Genomic DNA, 23357 nt, shown 5'->3' with positions numbered 1-23357 from the left:
CATTAGGAATTCAGTGACTGTAATTACTCAAGGTCATTCAAGGTCACAGATAGAGGAAACGTATAAAATTTAAAAAGATTATTTTTGCTAAAAGATAACGTAGAGATGAGTGCTCCAACAACAGTTAAAGATATGCATCAGCGTATCATCACAGACATTTATGACTTACAGCTATCCTGCTGTTTTTTGAAATCTTATTCGCATCTTCTGCCTGTGACCCTGAATCACCTTGAGTAATTATAGTCACTGAATTCCTAATGAAAGGGACTGTCATCGTAGGTGTTTGAAAGGGGGTGGTCCCGTTTGAAAAGATGAAGGTGACCTTGAGATAAAAAAAAAATATAACAAATATTTTTATGGCATCGTGATCCCCATTGAGCCATTAAACTTTGTCCTTAAGATATTTTACGTATCTTTAAAAACAACAAAGATATTTGATGTGCAAACGTTAAGTGACTCGCTCTGTATACGTGATTTTATTCGCATCTTTAACATTACGCTAATTAATTAAAGCTTGCTTTCCTTGTTTCTTCCAACGTACCAATCAAACAAGTTTTTTGGTAGTATTCATATGCATTCTTTCTTATATACTTCGTCAAGTAATAATTAACTGTATACGTAACAATCGTCTTGTTCCATTGCTTGGGACTTAACGGGTTACATTAATTATTAAAATCAGCACATTAGAGATATACTGGTAACCTACCGATATTATTGACATTTTCCGATAACCAAGAAATTCTACTGTAATATACATAATTAAAAACTTGTAATTCATTGAGAGAATATATTTAGCAAGAAGTTTGTTTAATGTTACTGTTAAAAATTGGACATTTCAATTACCTAATAATTCCAATTACTATGGGGGTACCAATTACTGTGCCTAACTGATTTTAATGAAAAAATGTAATATCTCTTTATTAAATATTCATTATGCTTTAAAAATAAGTATAATTAATACAGGCACAGTAATTGGTACCCCCACAGTAATTGGGTCCCTTACCATAGACTGTAGATGTTTATGCATTTATGGGGCATAAAAGTTTAAAAAAAAAATATTAGAATACGAAATTCAACAGGATTTGGCACGATTTTTATTAATTTAGTATCTACATAGGCCATTGCCATTGAAAATAAGATTCAAAAATTCAAAATTGCATGAACATTCGCAGTGTAATAGTAAGCGTATTTGACCAGGTCCCGAACACAATAATAATCCTTACTGGTATTACTAAACTTTTTATTGTACTCAACTTTGCTAAAACGCACGGCCGGTGAACACATAAAGCGATAATTTGTTAATTACATTTCACCGCATACATGTGAACAGATATTTTCGAGTGCGCGTTTGTAGGTGGGATAATGATACCGCAGAGCAACATATGTTTTGCACAGCGTTATCTACCTGTTGGCATACTATACGTGTAAGCGGATTATGGGAGATTCACTTCAAAATTATTTCAGAATTCCTAATTACTATAGGAAATATAGAACGATCTTAACAAATATTCATGCTATAACTGTAATCCAAGAGAAAATTTTCTTTTATTAATGGAATTTTGTGCTTCGTTCAATAAATCAATTTTAACTTGTTTTCGAATAATTAGTAAACGGTACAGTCACTGATAACTGCCTTGATAACTGATTACAAAAATTGATAACAATTGTTTGTAAGATATTTTATAGAGGGTGTCCCAAAAATGTTCTACCTTGAAAGGGGTGGTTCTCGAGATCATTTGAAGTAACTTTTTCCTTTACGAAAATATTCTCCGCGGTTTTGTTTAGGAGTTATTAACGAAAAACACGGACCAATCAGAACGCGGCTACAGCGGCTTCCGCTCTCTGATTGGTCCTTGTTTTTCATTAATAACTCCTAAACAAAGTTGCGGAGAATATTTTCGTAAAGGAAAAAGTTAGTTCAAATGACCTCAGGTATTACCCCTTTCAAAGTACAACATTTTGGGGCATCTTAATATTCGTAACAGTAATCTATTGCTCATAATTAACAATGTAATCAGTACTTTTTGCAGAGACTCGAACAAAGGATTGTAAGCCGTAGTCTACTTTGGAAAGGAAAGTATAAATATCCCACGTTATTCTTAGTATAAATGACTCTTTATTAGACTAATTAACTCTCTTTTTACTGTGCGACGATTTTAAGTGCATGCGTCCTAAATCTCCGTTGCCGGCTTTGACTGCAATTAAAATCATGATGGACTAAGTAGATGGTAAGATAAAAATTGTACTCACCCAAAAGAAAAGAATACATTAGAGAATTTACAAGACGCAGGAACTGAAAGATCGACACAAATGTTAATAAAACTGGTTCGACGAACGACAGTTATTTTCAAAATAACAATCGGACTTTTTGCACCAAGTACTATTTTATTGTAATTTATTTTATAAACTTGCCGTGCGAAATAATTTCATTTTTTAAATGCAGCCTATTAAAATTCTTTAAAAGAAAATGAAATCGAAGAAAACAATTTATCTTTTGTGTTTAAAAAATTCTAACTTACACGTTTCGTTCGAGAAAATATATGTTTTTGTAGAATTTTTGCAGAAAGAAATGTCACTGTTTGGAACTTTTTAAAAAAATATTCAAACAAATAATAAAAATAAACAAATATAAAAATAATAAAAATATTCAACAAATTATTTTACTGTTTATTCAACAATTTTTAAAAGGTTGCACAAGAGAAACGCAGACAAGCATTGAGCCTGGAATTATTTAAGTGAATGTTACAATTAAATAATATATTTGAAACATCTATTTTAGTGTCCAGTATTTGTCACAATGTGTGGAAACTCAATGAATATTAACGATCTGTTCCTGTTACAAGAAACAATTTTTTGTCATATTTTACAAGACCTACTCAAACGAGAAATATCACTTCGAAAAACTTTTATCGGTTCTCATTAGAATTTATGACGTGAAACCATTCTTTAAAAAAGTTCCATGTCTTAAATAGCATGTATTAATAAGTTCCATAACTTTTTCGATCACTGAGAGAAAGTCAAGACAGTCGTAAAATATTCTATTGTATACACAATTAGATCACAAGATGAAATCAGTATTATTTTATTCGACGATATAAAATCTAGTGAAATTTTGTTTGTTTGCAACTTAGTGGAACTCTTACCATTAAACATCAGATTTCACGCGAATTTTCTCATAATATGTGAATAAAAAAGTTCACCATAAGATTTCTCATGTAAACATTTCCACAATTTCAATAATTGTGCCAGGAAACATCATAAACAAATAACTTCGATCTGTCCGGTAATTCTAGTGTTAATTTCTTAAAGGGGCAGTCAAAAAATCGATTTTTCAAAAGTATAGAATCTTAAAAATACTTTCCCAAAAATTGTAAGCTTAAATTCATGTAAATGATAAAGTTATGGGGATTCCAATAGAACGATGCTTCGCAGGAGCAAAACGCATTTTTTATTTCAAAACATACTTTTTTTCAGCTAGCGTAGATAAAATCTCAAAAACCACAAAATTTTAACAAGTTATTCCACATACTACTAGCTCGCGCTGGTACCAAAATTAAATTGTTGAAATAAATTTATCATCCTTTTTTTTAACTAAAAGAGAAATTTAGTAATATACAATTTAAGCATTCGTCATTTTGCCAATTTTCAAGATAAAGTATTAATTTTGATAAGACCAATACCGGTAAATATACTGATTAAGAAGATACGATTGTGAAACATGTACATATTTATTGCGAGTGAGACAGAGTCAAGAAACTAGTAATAAAATTATAGAGAAAATTGTTCTGTAAGAGAAGCTAAATAAATAAAAAATTATTACGTCAGAAGGTACATGAGTTTGAAAAAAAAATTACGAAAATTGTTAAATTTTGCAGCGTTTAAAGGTCTCCTTAACGAACATTGTACACTGCAGAAATATTCGTAATTGTTTTTTTCATTATTCAAAGCGTTCGCAGATGACTCGAGGGCAGGTTGTCAAGTTTGACATTGATCACGCTGCGTTCGAGCCCATCACTAGACGGAAGCTTTAGGAGAGCTAGAGACGCACACAGTCGACGCTTTTCTAAATCCGTTCGCAAAACATACAACCCGATACGCGCAGCACATTAAAAACGCATCGGACATATAGATTCATTCACACAGGCACAATTTTCTGTTTGCCGCCAATGCAAGATTGCATGCTTTTTTATCTGTAAGTAAATATGTGCGTTAACATTATCGATAGACCCAAGTTCAATATGTAGCGATTTGTATCGATCGATTCAACATCTTATATTTATCACTTAAATCATCATTATTTATGTTAGTTAAAGGATTACATATGCTTAAGTATGTCGACACATGAATTTTTAAAAAAATATGTTCTTGTAAATGTAATAAATGTAATATATTTGTGAAACGTCTTTCCACAAAATTTTATTGAAACCTTCGTAAAATGACGATTTCATGTACATAGAAAGAATCATAATCATTATCAAATGTGTAACACATTCGAAACGTTTTTTTAATTTTTTTTTTTTTTTAATTTATCAAGCATATTTCGGAAACTAATGAAACTGATTTAAACGAAATTTTTGATACTGGTTATCTGTTATTTTTCATAGTACTTTTCACCTTATCTGTCAGTTTCCTTAGAACTAAAAATAAAAACTGTTTTTAGATCTACAATATTTTTAAATTGGAATTACTATCACTGTGAATAATTATTATTACTATTTACTGTTTTCAAAAACTTTTTTTTCGTGTCAAATATGATTTAACAGAGATACTTATGATATCGGAACAGATAACGTTAACAATGTTGAAATCAGTTGCATCTTTTGTATTTTCCAAAATTGTCAAACAATGTTCGAATTACTCAGTAAAAGGTGATTTTATAGATGCTAAAACAATCCTTCATAAATCCATAATATAGTAAGTCAATATACTTTAGTATTGTTTAGTTACTAAATAAATATTTCACTAAAAATATTATTCCGTTTTAGCAACAAAATAGCAGTACTGTTATTTTGCTTATAATGGAGTCAAAGTACAATAGTAAGTGAAAGTACAAGTAATGATTCTAATGCATTCATTTTCTCTAAGATAATAATGAAATGATAAAAATCTGAATATTTAAGAAGCACTAACTTTTTAAATTTCAATATAGATACATACGTAAGTACCCAGATTCTAATTGTATAAAACGATTTCTTGCGTAAAAAGGCAAACGAGTGAAAATTCTATGTGCACAGCCATTTCAGTTTGTCATAAGAGCGAGAGTAATGAAAAAATAAAAATAATATCCTGTTTTTACTAATAATATCCTGAATAATTCTATCGTAGATTGCAGATTTATCAATATTGATGTCCTGGAAATAATTTATAATTTTCGCAAACAATGTTCCGCAAGAATTTAGAAACAATGTAACACTTATGTAATATAAGCTACATATAAAAATACTGTACTTGCTCAATAAACCACTTGGTTTAAAGCAATGATAAATAAATTAATTAATTAATAATTTTGATGTTTTCACGTTACATACTTTTCTACGTGTCTAATATCGTCAAGAACTTCGAGTACTGCGGCAATACTGCGGCAATGAAGATACGACACATACAATCGCGTATAAATGATAGTTCTCTACGATGGCCTTGCAGCAACGGTTTCATGTAATTATATTTAAGGCTGTAATTGAAATAAATATTGCAAAAAATTATTGTAAAATTTTATGCATACAAAGTATATCTCCGAATCCACCGACCATGAGTTTTTAAACGATTACTTCCGGTAATTTGAAATTATTTGTTCATGCTAAATTATAGAGATATGTAATTTAGCATAATCATATGATTATCTAGATACTGTACGTATCATCATGCTACATAAATCAGAAAAACGAGTGTCGTCCACATCCTCGTGAAAAAGGCCCAGAAGATTTTTGTTTTCTTCTAAAATTAAAAGATTTCAACTACGGTTATGATGTTTTTGTGACTTCATATAGGGTGTCCCAAAAATGATGTTTTTCCTTGAAAGGGGTGATTCCTGATGTCATTAGAAGTAACTTTTTCCTGTGCGAAAATGTTTCCCGCGGCTTTTTTTTAGACGAATTATTAATTAAAAACACGGACCAATCAGAGCTCGGCCACACCGGACGGAACTCGTTCGCTGTAGCCGTGTTCTGATTGGTCCGTGTTTTTGGTTAATAACTCCTTAACAAAGTCGCAGAGAACATTTTCGCAAAGGAAAAAATTACTTCAAATGATCTCAGGTATCACCAATTTCAAGAAAGTACATTTTTGGGACACCCTGTACAGTATTGAAAGAATATTTGACTATGTTCGAAATAACTCAATTGGCTTGTAGTTTTGACGAGTATTAAAGATGAGTTAATACGTTCTAATCAGACTGGAACAATTTTTTTAGCGCTAGATAATTATTGTTTCTTTGTATTATAATATATTTTGAGACGAAAAATAGAGGTTAATGTCTTTTAACGAAAGCTGATATTTAATTTTGAATTACATAAAATACAAGAATTTTAGTTTTCATATCGGTAAACAATATTCATTTTTCCTACATGTTGTTCACCTCGAAAATTTGTAAATCACCCTAACTGAAAATTCAAGCTAAAAATATTTATAATATTTACCTTGGATTTAAAGTAATGATTAAATTATAGTTAGTGACATATGCGTTATCGAAAGGTTAATACTCTCTTATATCGTGTAGCATGCTGTTCTTCAAATTAATATTTTGTTTTTTCTCTGGCGTTAGAACAACATTTTGAAACGGATAAAAGAATATATTACTTGTGTAACTCTAGTAATTTTTATTTTTAAAAAATCACACGCGTACTTCAAATATCGATAAATACGTGTGCAAAATCCCAATGCAAAATGTTCAATAGCTCTTCCGAAAAAATTCCTAAATCCATACCACGACCGGTTTCACATTTTTTTATTTTATAATTATCGAAATTACAAAGACGCTTTCATAGTGAAAGTTATAAAAATGGCGAAAAATCTAAATGAATTCAGCCTCGTAATTTTTATAAAATAACGTACATATCAATCACATTTTATTTTATATATATAAAAATTCGAATTGGATTTCAATTCGAACATTTGATGTGACTTTTTTACGAAATCGTTTGCGTTCATTTAGTCAAGGTTTCTGAATTGAATGTAATTTCGAGTCTTAATAATAAACACAAGTTATTATCGCCCATTTAAGCAGATTGTCATGTTTTGTTGAAATTTTCATTTCTTCGTCTTCAAGGTCATCCCAAGGTCATGGTATACTAGGTCGTTGAATTCGTCTTGACACGGGCTACAATACTGTTAAGTCAAAAATACAAAGTGCCAATTAAAAAAATGAAGGTGACCTTGACAATACTATAAAAAAAAATGTTTTTCGAACTTTTTCTTTATTGCAATATATAGCCAATCGAAAACTGATCAACTTTTGTTGAAAATATTTTTTGTCAGATTATCGCAAGTACTTAAAAAATCGTGAAAACTGTTACGTGGGACACCCTATTAAATTATTAGTGTTGAAAATATCCTTCGCGCGGAAAGGATGAAAATTCTGGCGCAAAAGAGGCACGGGGCTTGCGTAAAGTATTAAATCGATGCAAACGGGACCGCGTATACGCATCTGAGAATCCTCGCTCGTGTGCTAGGGATGCTGCATGTTTTTTGCGACCCGTGTTCGTTGTATCGTATTATAGCACGGCTTGCATTACATCCGTGTCGGGTGGAGCAGGGTTCACACTAAATACCCGGTAACGTAGCCCGTTGTTAGTTGCCGACAATCTTCAAGGGACTACTACACTCAAGAAAAAAAAAATTTGTATTTGTTTGTTTATCCTACGCCATGCCCTATGCGAATGCACGACTTCCATTCTTTATTAGAAATTAGAGCTACGGTACCAAATTTTAAAATTTCTAACGTTTGTAGAGAGTGTGCGTGACGACTGCAGCGCCGTTAGTGGATAGAATGTGACATTAACATTAACTGTCAGCATTCATTAACATCAACGAATTTAATACAAAAACCGTGGCAATATTGTTGCATCAAAGGGTACTCCAATTCTGTGGCAAGAATAAGTAATACAAATGCTCCAGCTGTATCATTTTATCGTTTCAGTCACAACATCGGCAGTCATTGAAATCCTATTGTTGATACACTTATATTCAACGACATTTAACAAGTGGTCAGCATTAAAGAACATCTGACCATTCCTTTTATCGGATTCCCTGTAACGTTCGAACTGCACTAGCTGAAAACCAAATTTTATAATTTTTTCTATATTTTTATTTTTTTGTTACTGCCAATTTTTCGAAAAAATAACGGCAGCCGTTGCTACGAACAGGATTTGCAGTGCCGTCTATAGTTGACGCACGTTCCCTATTGAGACTAAAGACGAATTTACGGAAACTATGACTGCTGATTTTTATGCAAAATAAATATTGTTTTCATTAATTGCAAACTAGGGGCTACATAAACATTTACTTTTTCTCTTAATAGTCGTAATGAACTGAAAATAATGCAACAGTATATGTAAAATTTTTAAATGTTTCTATAGTTTCAAATTTGATCAACTCGTCTCTGTCATATGTGTATGCGTAAAATTCACAGTCTAATTATGATAAAGGTTCCTAAAAATCTACACAAATACGTTCTTGTCATTGTAATAATTGTAATAATTTTTTCCTTTGCGTAAATGTTCTCCCCGGCTTTGTTAAGGAGCTATTAACGAAAAACACGGACCAATCAGGGCGCCGCAACAGCGGACGGATTCGGGCTCGGCCAATGCCAACGCGACGCCACGTAAAGGAAAAAGTTACTTCAAATGATCTCGGGTATTACCCGTTTTAAGGAAGTATAACATTTTTGGGACACCTTGTATAATGTTGAATGTTAATTTTCTGCTAACAAATCAATTTTAATAGGTAAATCCTATTAATTAATTACGACAAATATAAATAAGGATCATATTATACGTTATAGCATATTATTATACATACATATAGTATACATATAGTATGCATACATATACATATACACATACATATAGTATACATATTATTATACATATTATATTATGAATAAACGTTTATATCATACATTTATATGTATATATATATAATATTATTAACGATATTTTCAAGTGGTTAATAACTAAAAATTTCTCATAATTAAGACAAAGGTTTACATTGGCGCAATATTACACCTTTTTATTCATTGAAATTAACAAAGTTATTTGTTAATGTGATGATGATGTAAATGTATAAAGTACGTTATGTGACACTAAAGTATATTTTGTATAATGTGATTAATTCACTGTAATGGGTTTTCGTCTAAAGAGGATAATGGTTTTTTCGCATCCACATGCGCGCGCACGCACACGCCATGAGCGTCAGTATACATTACGCACTACAATTACTATGTTGATGGAATCCTCGCACGCACCACGATTGTCCTTTTCGTGCCTTAATTCCATACTCTGTGTGTTATATACAAATGGGACAATAAATGCACAATAGGGTGGCACATTTATACTCTTGAAAAATTTTTTTTTAAAATTTGTTTTGCGGAACCCCCTAGGATTTTTCTGATTAAAAAAAATTAAAAAAAATCAAAGTGAAAAGTTTGTGCTCGATTTGATAACGGGAAAACGTGCCCCTGTGCCCTTAAAATTTTAAATAATTAATGAAATGCACCTAAAATCGGTTCTCTCGAATATCTACTAAACTATTGACTGTATCGAAAAATATATTCGACAAAACCTGTAGATCTAGACAGGCTGCGTCTTTTACGTCACATTAATTTTTTCGTAAAACAAACGCTTTTTGTAAAAATTGAGAAAAATATCGGAACAGATTCAAAAAATTTTTTCTGAAATTTGAAAACTGAAGGCGTGCAAAACTTACTCATTTTTAATTACATATTATTTTGCTGGAAATTGCAAAAATTTTTTGTTTTTCTTATATTAGAAGTCAAAATATTTTGAGGCTCCACTATATCAAGGGTAAAGGTTTTATACAGAAAACTACGTTTCGAAAAGCTCTCTAAAATGAACTGTTAAATAAATATGAGCGAATCTGTAGGACGTTGTCTCTGAATCAGCTGGGTGAGGCAAGCGGTGCGATAACGCGTTGATCGGCGCGGTCTTCGTCGGCCTGGCTGCGCCGACCAACGCGTTATGGCACTGCTTGCCTCGCCCGGCCGAGGCGCGTCGTATTGCTTGCCTCGCCCGGACAACGTTCTACGGATTCGCTCATATTTATTTAACTGTTCATTTTCGGCAGATTTTCGAAACGTAGTTCTCTTAACCCCTTAACTTGTACGCTCGAGTTAATTCGAGCGCGCTAAACAGGCCAAACTGTGCACACTCGAGATAATTCGAGCGGCGTTGTATTTTATGCTGCTATAATTTTTCACACTCGAATATAATCGAGAATTGAAAATAACAATGTGAAAGCAAAGAACAAAAATCGTTTTACTGATATTTATCATTTACATGGGATTGTAAGCTATAACACTTATTTATTCAAGAATAAAATATAGCCTTTTTCCATGGAACAAAAGCGCAGTATATCAAAAATTGATTTTTTTTTTGCCGGTTTTTAAAAAAAAAAAACTGTGCGTTAAGGGGTTAATAAGAGCTTTACCCTCGATGAAGTAGAACCTGAAAATATTTTGACTTCTAATAAAAGAAATATACGCATTTTCCTGAAAAATAGTATGTAATTAAAAATAAGCTAGTTTCGTAAGTTAAAAAAAAAAAACATGCACAAGTTTCGTTAATGTATATTGGTAAAAAGTAATGAAAACGCTTCAGTTTTCAAATTTCAGAAAAATGTTGTTGATTTTGTTGCGACATTTTTCTCAATTTTTTCGGAAAGCGTTTATTTTACGAAAAAAGTAATGCGACATAAAAGATGTTTGTTCATAAAAGATACTGTAATACACTCTAGTTTTCAAATTTCAGAAAAAATGTTTTGATTTTGTTGCGACATTTTTCTCAATTTTTTCGGAAAGCGTTTATTTTACGAAAAAAGTAATGCGACATAAAAGATGTTTGTTCATAAAAGATACTGTAATACACTCTAGTTTTCAAATTTCAGAAAAAATGTTTTGATTTTGTTGCGACATTTTTCTAAATTTTTTCGAAAACCGTATGTTCTACGGAAAAAAGTAATACGACATAAAAGACGCAGCCTGTCCAGAACTACAGGTTTTGTCAAACATATTTTTCAATAGAGTCAATAATTTAAAAGATATTCGACAGAACCTATTTATGAGCATTTAATTAATTATTTTAATATATATATTTTTTACGTGTATGCACGTCAAACCAAATCTCTATTAGGGTGCGTTCGACGTGTATACTCGCCGTGAAAAATATAAAATTACCATTGACTATAAAAACTCGAAATTTTAATAAAATACAATAAGAATATTATTTGGTGGGACGTTTCCTTTATATTACTAATAGAACTGCTAAGTATTTTATACAAGTCCATACGTAAGCCGCGACTTCAACGGCGAGTGTTGATTTGCGAAGAAATTGCCTAAACATTTAGCAAAAAAAAAAAAAAAAAGAAAATATCACACCGAACTCAACTGAAATTCTTAACATTATTTTCTTTCTACATGTGTTTTTCTTGTTTATGTATTTTATTATTATTTGAGAATTTTTAAGTTTATAATAACAGTAACCTTTTCAGAAATAAATTGTTAAGTTTTTCTTGAATAAAAATGTATTTCATCCTCGTTTTTCATAAAATTTATAATAGGACCATTTTGCCTTGCGTTCGACGCGTATGCACGTCATTGCTTCATTTTAATTTCGCACACTGTAAGGGGTTTTTAAAATTAAATTCCACGCTTAACTGGTTAAGGGCCCATCTACTGTATATTCGACATTTGAAAGTTCTTCTGTCTGTGAGAAATTATATTGTGGGGTAATCGCATGTAATATGGAGTACATTTGAATCTGAAATGAAAACAAATGCACGCTGTGGAGTAATATTGTGCATACAGTTTCCGTAGGAACATCCCAGTATACGTTTGTCATAAATGTTTCGTGGGAGAAGCGCTCGTTCCGATCTGAAATTCTCGGAACGATAAAATCTGAGATTCAAAATAATGTTGAAAGCGAACGCGTTATGTCAGAAGATTCTGGCGATAAATCAGAAACGAAACGAGAAACTGTGCGCGATGATCGAAACATTAGCAAGTCAGAGGCGCGCGGAGCAGTTGCCGATTCATCTTGAGGAGAGGAATGCGTCGCGTCGCAGGGAGTGACTAGAATTGTGTGCACGGAGAAAGTGTTGCAGCGAGTGAAAGAGGACGAGGCGGGGTAGGGGCGAATAAATGAGAACGATAAAGGGGATTCGTTCGTGCGATGCTAATCCGCATGCAAGCCGTTTCGCTGGAACCCGATAGAACGCGCGTTTCCATGGTGCATGACGGCTTTTATGCGAAGCAATCCCTTTTTAAACCAAAATATTTTGTTGAGCTTTCCAGAAAGCTAAAATTCCTTTTTTCCCCACATCGTCACACTTTTCAGACCACGTTTCTCATAGTTTTCAACGACAATTCTGTCAATGTGAACCGTTCAGCTGTGAAACTGTTTAGATTAGTTATTTCGTTAATGCTAGAAGTACCCAACACTAAACGCGGTTGGCCTATACGCTGTCTATTCGATATATGTCCAAAACACGGGTCTGACCAGGGACATATATCGGCTGAAAGATACTATTCTTTTATACAGGGTGCCCCAGCTAACTTGACCACCTTGAATATCTCGCTTAGTGTTAGTAATAGAAAAAATGTTATAGGACAATATTAACCTAACCGAAGGGGCAATATAATGATTCGGAAAAAACTTTTTTCAAGGTCATTGTTTTCTAGATATCAAGGTCATCAATGTTTTTTTTTAATGGAACTACATATTTTTTTTATGTAATAGTAGGGGTGAAGACCTCTTCAATGACGTATTATACAATGACCTTCGTGTGACCTTGGGTATGAAAAAACCAAAAAGCATTACAAGTATTATCAGTGATTAATTTACTTGTTTTTGGTATCATTAATTGACACGTGTTTGGTATCATTTTAGTCAGAAAAATTCCACAAATATATTGGTGGAAGTTTCATTAAAAAATAATTAATAATAAAAAAGTTCGAGTTTCGATTTAAAGGCCTGAGCTCACGCTAGTTTTTCACCTTTCCCGTATGCTATCCTTCTTTGCGTCCGAAACTACCATCGTTCATTACACAAGTATATTTATTATATACTTATATATTTACTTATACACAAGTATAAGTAAATAGTAATTTTCATTAGTAAAATGCCACGAATATGGTGGTCCCATTAAAAAATAATGAAAAATGAAGAAGTTTTGTTATTGGGTTAGTAGTATACTATAGTAGATTCGCATCAAACTTAGAAGGGGTATACTCTGCGGCAGTGGGGATAGTTCTGGGACTCTTATCGGCTAGATATTTGGAACATATATCGACTAAAGACTGTATTGCCTCATAATAATATAAGTTAGTTGCTTTGCGTTGCTTGCTAATATAGACAATGAAAGCCTATTCTTCAAAAGCCTATTTTGTGTCGCATTTATCGTTTTTTTACTTGTTCTATTTATTTGCTGGTTGTTTTTTTTTTTTGATACTGCTTCATTCTTCAATTTTAAAAGATCACTTCAGCAACTATAATAAGTAGACCAAGAATCTAAGGGATCACAAGAGAGTTAAGTAGCAAGTTACTTTTTAAATTGATTTTAACGAGTTGATAGCAATGTATTTTCAAATATTTCGAAATTCTTTCACCTGCTTATTTTGACCATAAATACATAAAATCCGCAGTCTAGCGACAAGTCCTTATGGATTAAAGAATATATTAAATCTGTAGTTACATTTTGCAAAATTATCGTTTATTACAGGGACGTCACAAATAAAAAGTACAAATATTATCAAATACAATAGAATATCTCTGACTAATATAACTGTAACAATATTATCTATAGGTAATGCAAAGCAATTTATAAATAAAAATATTATCTGAAACTAGAAAAGCTAAAAAAATATTTGAATATTGTTACACTATTTTCGACAAACTCAAAGCGATTAAAAGTGGGAATATATTTTTATGGAATTTCTGTTTTTGAGAATTGACTTTTCATTTTGCATAAAGATCCGCAGTTATCACATTTGCAAGATTTGAGGGACTTTTATCATTTCCGCCAATTTTTGTCAATTGTTTATCAGCTCATTATCGTAGATAGTATACAAGCTCGCGATGCAAACGCTGGAAGCGCTCGAGATAATCTAAAAGTGAAGCTGCTTAATCTCCGCGGATCTTGGCTCCCTTCGATCCAGACGACTCGTTAAATCCATTTTGTACTTTCCACAGTACCAGCAAAGCTCGCGAGGGAGAAAAAAGTAATTTCCACTCGAGACGAATTCCACCCCTAGCTGTTTAACTCTCGTCGGTTTAACGAGCCGAATGGTCCACCTAAACCGCAGAAACCTTTCATGAACTTTTTCGGGAAATCCTTTATACCTTTCCCTTTCATTGCAGCAGCACACAAAAGCAACTGAAGTACACGCAAAATCGTTCTGTTCGTTCATTAAAAAAAAAAAAAGGAGTTTCAAAAGCCATTTTACACGAACGAAGCCAGCTAGTGTCCAACTTACAAAACAGATTACGGTTTTCCTTTGTATTATTAAAACATGGCGAGCTAATTCTTTTTATGGCGAAAATGTGACAGTATTCCTTTTGTAAACATTTTCTGTTTGTCCACGATGTTCGCGAACATGTGGAAATGAATCAGCTGTTTCTGACGCGTATACTCGTCATGAAGAAATGGCAGTATTGTGTTATGACGAATATACTCGTCATGCGTAAAAGGTAGTTACAAATTGCTGTTTAAATTGCAATTTTAGTGAAAACTCAAATATATTCGTAAACTTCAAGATGTTTGCAATATTTGAAGGCCAAGACGAAATAAAAGGAACAAATAAATAATTATTATGAGAAAATTGTATATAGCATGAATTTTTTTTTTTGTAAATGTATTGTTTTCTTTTGATAGTCATCGGTCAAGCCATTACAGCTTATTATACAGGGAGTCCCAAAAATGTTGTCGTTCCGTGAAAAGGGAGATTCCTAAGGTCATTTTGAAATAACTTTTTCCTTTGCAAAAATGTTCTACAACTTAATTCCGTATTATAACAACCAAAATTAAGTTTAGATAGATTAATATTGAAAATTCAATGAAATTAGAATTCCTTCAAAACTTAACAAAAATTATTCTAAACTTGCTATAAAATTCAATTTAGATAAACTATTATTGAAAATTCAATTAAGTTGGAATTCTTTTAAAATTTAGTAAGAATTTCAATTAAAAATGATGAGAACATTGAAATTCCTCTAAAATTAAGTCTAAATAAATTATTGAAAATCAATGAAGTTAGAATTCCTTTAAAATTTAGGAAGAATTTCAATTCACAATTATTCTAAACTTGAAATCCCTCTAAGATTGATTTTAAATAAATTATTACTGAAAAATCAACTAAATTAGAATTCCTTATAATTTAGTAAAAAAAGATATTCTTATAAACATCAGAGTCTTATCATGTATCCGATTACGCTTCAAAATTGTTAGATGTCGTTCGAATTGACAGTAATTTTAACGTTATCTACTGGTTCGTTGTAAATCAAAGACTTCGTAACTGCTACAACACAAAAAGGATGTTGGGAACAAGATCATATCAGACAGGTGCTTACACGAACTTTCTTTTTTTACTTTTGCGTGCTGAATTCACCACTGAAGTTATGTATCACTGCTCACAATGTAATCTTAAGTACAAAGATATGTTTTAATCATTTCAATTCGTTCAAGTTATTGCACAGTAGGGTGAACCTCAGCTATACCGGGTGAAATTATTTTGCGAGATTTTTTTCACGCCCCCCCCCCCTAAAATTGTGCCATTAGGTAAGAAAATAATTCCTGTAAAAGATGAAGTTGATCGGATGAGGGGAAGACGTGGCAGTTTTTCACGATTTTCAGTCTATGTCTAATAACTGTAAGGATTCTTGCATTTTTCAATGTTTGTAGATACAAATTTATTGCACAGTAAGGTCGCATGGGGAGTTTGGATCGGTAATTCAGTCTCTTTATATTTATTAAAGATCACTTTATTATTTATTAAAGAAACACATCTTCATATACAGGGTGACTCAGGTTTAAAGGGGCAAACTTTGTCAGTGTTTTATTTGGGTCTAAATCAGAAGAAAATGTTATCTAAACATAGGCTGTTTAACGCTCCATTAAAAAGCTATTACAACTGTTTTATTCGGGCCTGTAATAAAAATTTAAAAAATGTATTTTGTAGATTCATATAAATTATATGCATGCCGAAAGTTTCATCGACATAGGTCAATTGATTTATGAGTTATGAACGAAATCGTTAAAGTATAAAAATATAAATATATAAATATAAAGATAAAAATTCCGAAAGTCGCCGAATAATAGAATAAAAAGACGAAAGAGGCTGAAAATTGCGAAAAACTGTACTTTTCACCATTTTTAATCATTTGTATCTCAATTAATCAATTTCAATGAAGTTTTCCGTACATCTTATTTAGTAAACTAATCTTCTTAGCTTGGCAGAAACAACTGAAGTCGTTTGGTCCATTTATAGGAAAGGGATTTATAGAAAAATCAATTATTCTTAAAAATTAAAAAATTTGCTTATCTGTGGGGTAAAATTATACATTGCCATGGATATTATGCAAGGAATTAAATGAAATAAGAACACCATGGTAAATTGGTTTATCTATCCAATCACAATATCGCTATTATTTTTAGAAATAAAATTTATTCTGTCGGTATATAAATGAGTCGATCCGATACTGAAAGAATTATCTTCTAAATGAACAACAAAGAATTCAGCAAACGAACACGATTTTGAAGACTAAAATATTGATAGAACTTATATAATATAAATACAATATTTAAATAAATAATATTACATTAATATAATATAATAATATATAATATAATATGTAATATAATATCAATATATAATATGTAATATAATATTAATGTAATATTAATATGCATATAATATTAATGTAATATAAATTACATTACATTTCCTGTTTATAATATAATTTTCAACATTTTAGTGTATCTGTATATTTAGTTTATTTATGTTTATTATATTTTATATATTTTGTCCTCATGATCAGACTGGATTATACATGAGTCTCCCAAACACATTTTAGTTACTTTTAGTTACTTTGGATCACTATTAAATTAATAAATATAATAATAACAAAATATTGATAGAACTTAAGTTCTGCTTTACCGTTACCCCTCTTTGAAACTAATCGAAACACTCGAACAGATATCATTTCCCAAAAAACTGATGATTAATTAAAATTTACCAGCAATTTAATTTAAACGTCAGTAATGATGAATGTTACATTCGATTGTGAACACGCTGACCTGAGATGATGTCGTTATGCAAGATCGACTTGAACATTCAGCTTTGCTGCATTCAAGAAAATCGCGCAACAAGTGACGTAGTTTTACGATATACGCGTTAATGCATCCTCCATCATCTACGCCCTTCATGGATCAGAAGAGGTGTCTCTTTCGATAACACTTTCGCCCGACCTCGATTAAACTCGAGATTAAACTCGCTTAAGTATACCTACCTCCGCAAACGCAGACGGAGCAGGCAAATGACTAAATATGTCATGTCGATGATATTGGGTTTTATAGTATACAAGGTGTTAAACAAAAATCAGAGACTTCAATATTTTAATAATTACACTGCGGTACCTCGCACAAAATAAAAATTGTTTGCATCAATTACAAGCAAAAATAATCGAGTAGAAATTTTTTTCTTCTTGGAATGATTTTAATAAATACATTAATATCCTTATACAGGGTGAGTCACTTATACAGAGTGACTCGGATATCTGTGTTGTTTTTAAAGATACGTCAAATGTCTTCAAGACAAAGTTCAATGATACAATGGGGCTCACAAATGCTATAAAAATATTTGTTTTCATGTTATTTTCTTTTAGATTTCTCAAGGTCACCTTTTGAAATTTTTTGAAGTGCATTTCATTTAGAATTTGGTGACTATTAATCACTTAAGGTCATTTAAGGTTACAGACAAAGGAGACGTATAATATTTAAAGAGATTATTGTCGTGGGGAATTTATATATAAATTGCGCCTACTCTTTCTTGTCATAAATGCATAAAATTCACATTCTACTAATGCACTACTTTGCAAAAAAATAAATTGTAATAAAAGAAATACACTTTTGGCGGCCTACTTTATTCTGCCTACGATCTAGAACTTTTTTGAAAATATTTGCTATTTCCTCTGCCATCTATTCCATTATTTAACAATGACAAAATTACTATTCTTCCTTCCTTAGAAATGACTAATAAAGTGAAAAGTATCGACAACATAATTTTGCGTCTGTTTCTTAACTTTTCGTGTCACCTAGTGTAAAAAAAGGGACTAAAGAATGTTTATAAAAAACTACAGAATCATTTGTGTAAACGAGTTTAAATTTGTAAGGATCAATTTCTAATAAAGCATTCTTTTAGGCCCGCTGTAGTTGTATAAATTCCATTAGATTAATGAAAAATGGAAAGACTTTCCCTTCTTTAATTAATTATGCCGCCCCGATTAATTTCATCAAGTTAATGGTTTACGTGTAAGTTAAAGCGACACTTATATTCGAACACTCGGTATGAAATACGGGTCGTGGACCCGCATTCATTGGTCGGTGCGGAATTAAATGGGAACAGGGCGGACGAGGATCTCATTGTCAGAACGCGCCGATTAACAATACGCTCGTCAAGTTAAAGGCCGATTACGTCATTCTCATGATTCGTCGCAATGGTGATATTGCGTCAATTTTGCGAGAACCATTTACGAATGCCATCTTATTATGCTGGAAGCTCCAGCATAATGTTCCAAAAAAATTGAAAAACTTTGAAGTTGTGGATCGAACTCATTAAAAATGCTACACACATCTTTGCGAGGCAGAAAAGAACATCGATTTTGAAAAATTACCAGATCTCCGAAAATGTTATAGCAATACTTTAAGCAATAAAGAATTTGTGTGTTCGATACTACCACATAAATCTTAAAGATTATATTTGCTAAAATTAAATGTCTTTTTGATTTACGTATCCGCTGGTTTACAAAATTACCGTTGACTCAATTAGTGTTTCAATACATTGATGGAACCAAAAATTTAAAGATCTATTTTGCAAGACTGCTTAACGCGTTGTGGGTGACGGAATTATTTGTCCAGGTTTTAAAATGAATTTTTACGTTAGTATATTCATTGTTCCAAATTTGATTAGGATCTGTAAAATTCAAGAAAGTTGGAGGACTACTCAGTATCGTACATTTAATTTTTTAAATTTTCTTTTTCATTATATAACTTACTTTGATTTGTGTTTTTCGTTAACAACTCCTTAACGAAGCCGCAGAAAACATTTTTGCAAAGGAAAAAGTTACTTCGAATCACCTCGGGAATCACTCTATACACGGTATTTAAATAGCGTCCATGTACGCTTAAGTACGTATTTGTGATAGTATAATATTTAAAAACCAGCGTGGACGGAATAATCAATGAAACATTATCTTCTTCTATGAGACAGTATAGAGTGTACTTTTAGTCTCGATACAGGAAAGTGAATATCAAAGTGATTTACCAATGACGTTCTCGGTAATTAACCAAATATACAGGGTGATTCTCTTAATTGTACCATCTAAATTTATTCATTGAATATTATTCTTTCATATCGTTTGAAATATTTTCTTATACAAGTTTAAGAATAAATTTAGGCGGTCCAGCTGAGTGACTCACCCTGTACAAATATTTTAAAGAATCATTTGAATACAAGTCAATATGAGAATAAGATAAAAATTTTAATTTTCTCGGATTACATGCAAACTAAAATTCCTTTGATTTCAAAATTAGTGTTGCAGTTTATTACGTCATCTTATTATGATACTTTAGCATGTCATTCACCATGTATATGAACTTTTTAAAGACAGCGGATTTCATGCATTTATGACAGAACTGAGTAGGTGTAATTTAAAACGGTAAAGATACTAGAAGAATTTAAAAATACTGTTATATTATTTTGAACCTATTAAATATATTAAGAAAGAAAATTCATTTCTACTTCACATTCCAGTTTGTTGCAATTCAGATAGAAAATTTTTATTTTGCATATAGATCCGCTGTCTAAATTATCACAATATTAGACAGAACGATTTTAATAGCTAGGGAGCATGTAAACTTGTTGGTTTCTCATTGGTGAATTGGCCCAATTGATTAAATTCGGCGAGTTTAAGGGCCAAGGGTAGTCACGTGACTTTTGCAGTCAGCAGGTCGGTAACTGCTGTACAATTTCCGTTCACAGACACAGACGTCTTGGTCTTAAGTCTGTGATTGAACTCGTCACATTTATTGCTCTATATTATCGATATCATGAATTCTGACGCCAGAAAGCCATGCTGAAAAGTGTGTCAAGTTTTTTTGCTTTATTTCGCAGAGAAATATAGAATCAAGACAAAATATGGTTCAGTTTGTAGCTGGAGATATTTTCTAGCGCGCTACTCTCGATTTCATCCAAAAAAACTCATCCAATGGCATGAAAATGCTTGGATTCCGTGGCATGCACATCATCAATTTTTGACCTACTTCTAACATTTATATTACAAAGTATCTGCATAATCTCGTCAGATCATGACCAGCGCACGCTACATTGAACCTTCCTCTTTCGCATGAGCCCTTTCCCAGCGAAAAATATTCTGATATAAAGACGAGAAGTTGACGCACGTGAAACGATTTTTCGCTTAATTTTGTCGGTAACGTTGTCGCTCTACCTTATCGTGGGTCTACGGTGACTTGGCTCGTAACAGCTTAGAGTAGCGTATAAATTAGTGAGCAACCGCCGATCGAATATAGCATGTACACTTACTTGATCGCATATGATGTCCCATTTCTTTTCGTTGTCGTACTGTTTCAACAGTTTTGCCTTATCCGGCGGCAAATCCATTGAGGCCTGGAACATACAAGATAACCAACGTTTTATTTTCAGGTCTCACTCTCCCTAACATTGAGGACACTATAAATAAAATATTACTTTATCCATCTTAACTCTCTAAGAGTCTCGTTTAATTTAGAAAGTGTGTATCTGTATGTTTAATTATTTTTTCGCCATGACGAATATATTTATTATTAACTAATAAATTGCCATACTTTCATCATATTCGTCATAAACACATCGAAAGGGTTAGCCCTGACATGCTGATGGCGCTTGTTATCTGAATATCAGCAGAAACGTTACTTCATGAATTTTTCTTTCCACAACAGGTAATTAATTAATATGATTACGTTATGCTGTTCCATGCTGACCATGATTTCCATAGTCTTATTAACAGTTTTAAATCTGAAATACATTTTTAAATACTGAATTGATTGAACTACTGTTTAATAAATTAAACTGCATTTTGTTAGCAATGTTAACCCCATGCTATATTATTTTCTTCACAGCTACTATAACTACTACTACTAACTACTACGAGTGAGTGGAGCACCAGTGTGAGTCCTTTGCTAACTATAGTTTTCTCTCTGTAATTGTCGTAGAGGACCAAAACTACCAAAACTATAGGCGCTTGTTACATAAGTAATAATAATTATAATATAGTATAACATTATAATAATTATAATAATTATAACACAAGTGATAATAATCATAATTATAATAATTATAATATAGTAATTATATCGTATTTGGTGCCATTTTAATTAGAAAAACGAGACGATCCAATGACAAAAGTTTGATAAAATAAATTAAAAATTAGAAAAAGTTGCAATCGTATTTATCGCTTGACTGGTTCCAAGGGACCTCCCTCCAGTGGTGGGGATACTATTTTGACAGTTACGATAAAGACCTTTGCGACAGTTACGGAGATAATACTCCAAGTATACTATCTACTATCCAAGAAGTATACCTTCAACTCTGTTGCACTCGAATAGCTATGTTGACCTTGATTTTCTTTATCCTTAATGTTATCCTTAATATTAATTGAATTTACTTTATTGCTTACATACTATTAACAGACGAATAAAATTTTATTTTAATTTAAAAAAGGCGGATGTTATGTACGATTAATAGATTCTATTTGAAATCTTCATCACGGTTATGTTTTGGACAAGTATCGTGTAGGACATTTACGGTTCCAGCAGTGTTCCTGGTCGACCAGCGTCTCTAGAGCTTCGCGATCCTTTTCTACGTTCTGCGTGGATCAAATAATAGTATCTCTTATCCGATATATGTCCCTGGCTAGACCCATGTTTTAGACATACATCGAGTAACCACTGTAATCAACGCACTGGTACATAAATGACCATACATATCCTGTAATTTATAATCGCACAGGAATCTTTATTCACTTTTTAATTAATAATCGTCCGCGTTAATAGTGCAATTCACAAAAATTATACGATGCATAAATCATTTTAATATTTGATGTTACGGTAATGCTACAGAAAAAAAGGATACAGATTTAAAAAAAATTGAAAATTACTTCGCCGTTATCCTATAAACCTTTGCGTTACGATCTAAATTTTCGGTCAGCGTTCAGAGATTCATTATGGACCCGAATCTCCTAACTGAATTAAGTTTGTGTGCTCAAGGCGTTTGTCGCATGAAAGTAGATAAATAATTAAATCTCTTTGCCGAGAGTCGCTTGCTAATTATTCAAACACGCGAATCTCTTGAGATTTCCGAACATCCTTTCCCGTCCGAGCTATTCTCGTTAGCGTAATGAAGTCATCGGTCGGGATCGGGAAAAAAGAACCGTGGGACGACCATCTAAGGGCTGACTTTGCTGAAGAACCTTCACTCTCACTGCTTTCAGCCGTTTTTATGCATGTAATGATTCATGGTGACGATAAGAGCGCACTTCTGATCAACGAGCTATTTTCCGATAAAAATGTTTAATCTATTCCAAACAGCTATTTCAATATTCAATGTTCATGGTCGTTTTGTAACAGAGTTTAAGCAGGCAACATTATGCAGAATAAATTTTAGGCATTTTTTCTTGTACTGAATTTTAACTTCTCCTCTTAAACAATATTTTTTTCTAATTTTCTCCAGTTTATTTATTAATACATTTTATATCGTTGTTGCATGACCTTGAAGTTGATTAATACATTTTTGCATGACCTTGAAGATCATTATGTCGTATACGAACGAGTTCGCTTTGGCACACGCTTTCATATCA

The 23357-nt window shown here is 32.1% G+C and overlaps 1 protein-coding gene across 4 annotated transcripts in view; it reads right to left on the bottom strand.

Moving 5' to 3' along the window:
• Window positions 1-23357, bottom strand: part of Frl (formin-like protein) — a 139958-nt gene that overhangs the window by 52729 nt on the left and 63872 nt on the right. For all 4 annotated transcript variants that reach the window (XM_076800109.1, XM_076800111.1, XM_076800108.1 and 1 more), the window contains exon 2: window positions 21047-21130. In XM_076800109.1, coding sequence (XP_076656224.1) covers window positions 21047-21130 — 84 coding nt within the window. The remainder of the gene's footprint in view (window positions 1-21046; window positions 21131-23357) is intronic.

This window comes from Halictus rubicundus, chromosome 14, assembly GCF_050948215.1.
Source record: "Halictus rubicundus isolate RS-2024b chromosome 14, iyHalRubi1_principal, whole genome shotgun sequence".
In the NCBI taxonomy this organism is placed as follows: Eukaryota; Metazoa; Arthropoda; class Insecta; order Hymenoptera; family Halictidae; genus Halictus; species Halictus rubicundus.
Note: the sequence above shows the minus strand (reverse complement) of the source record. Positions and strands in the feature narration are given on the sequence as shown.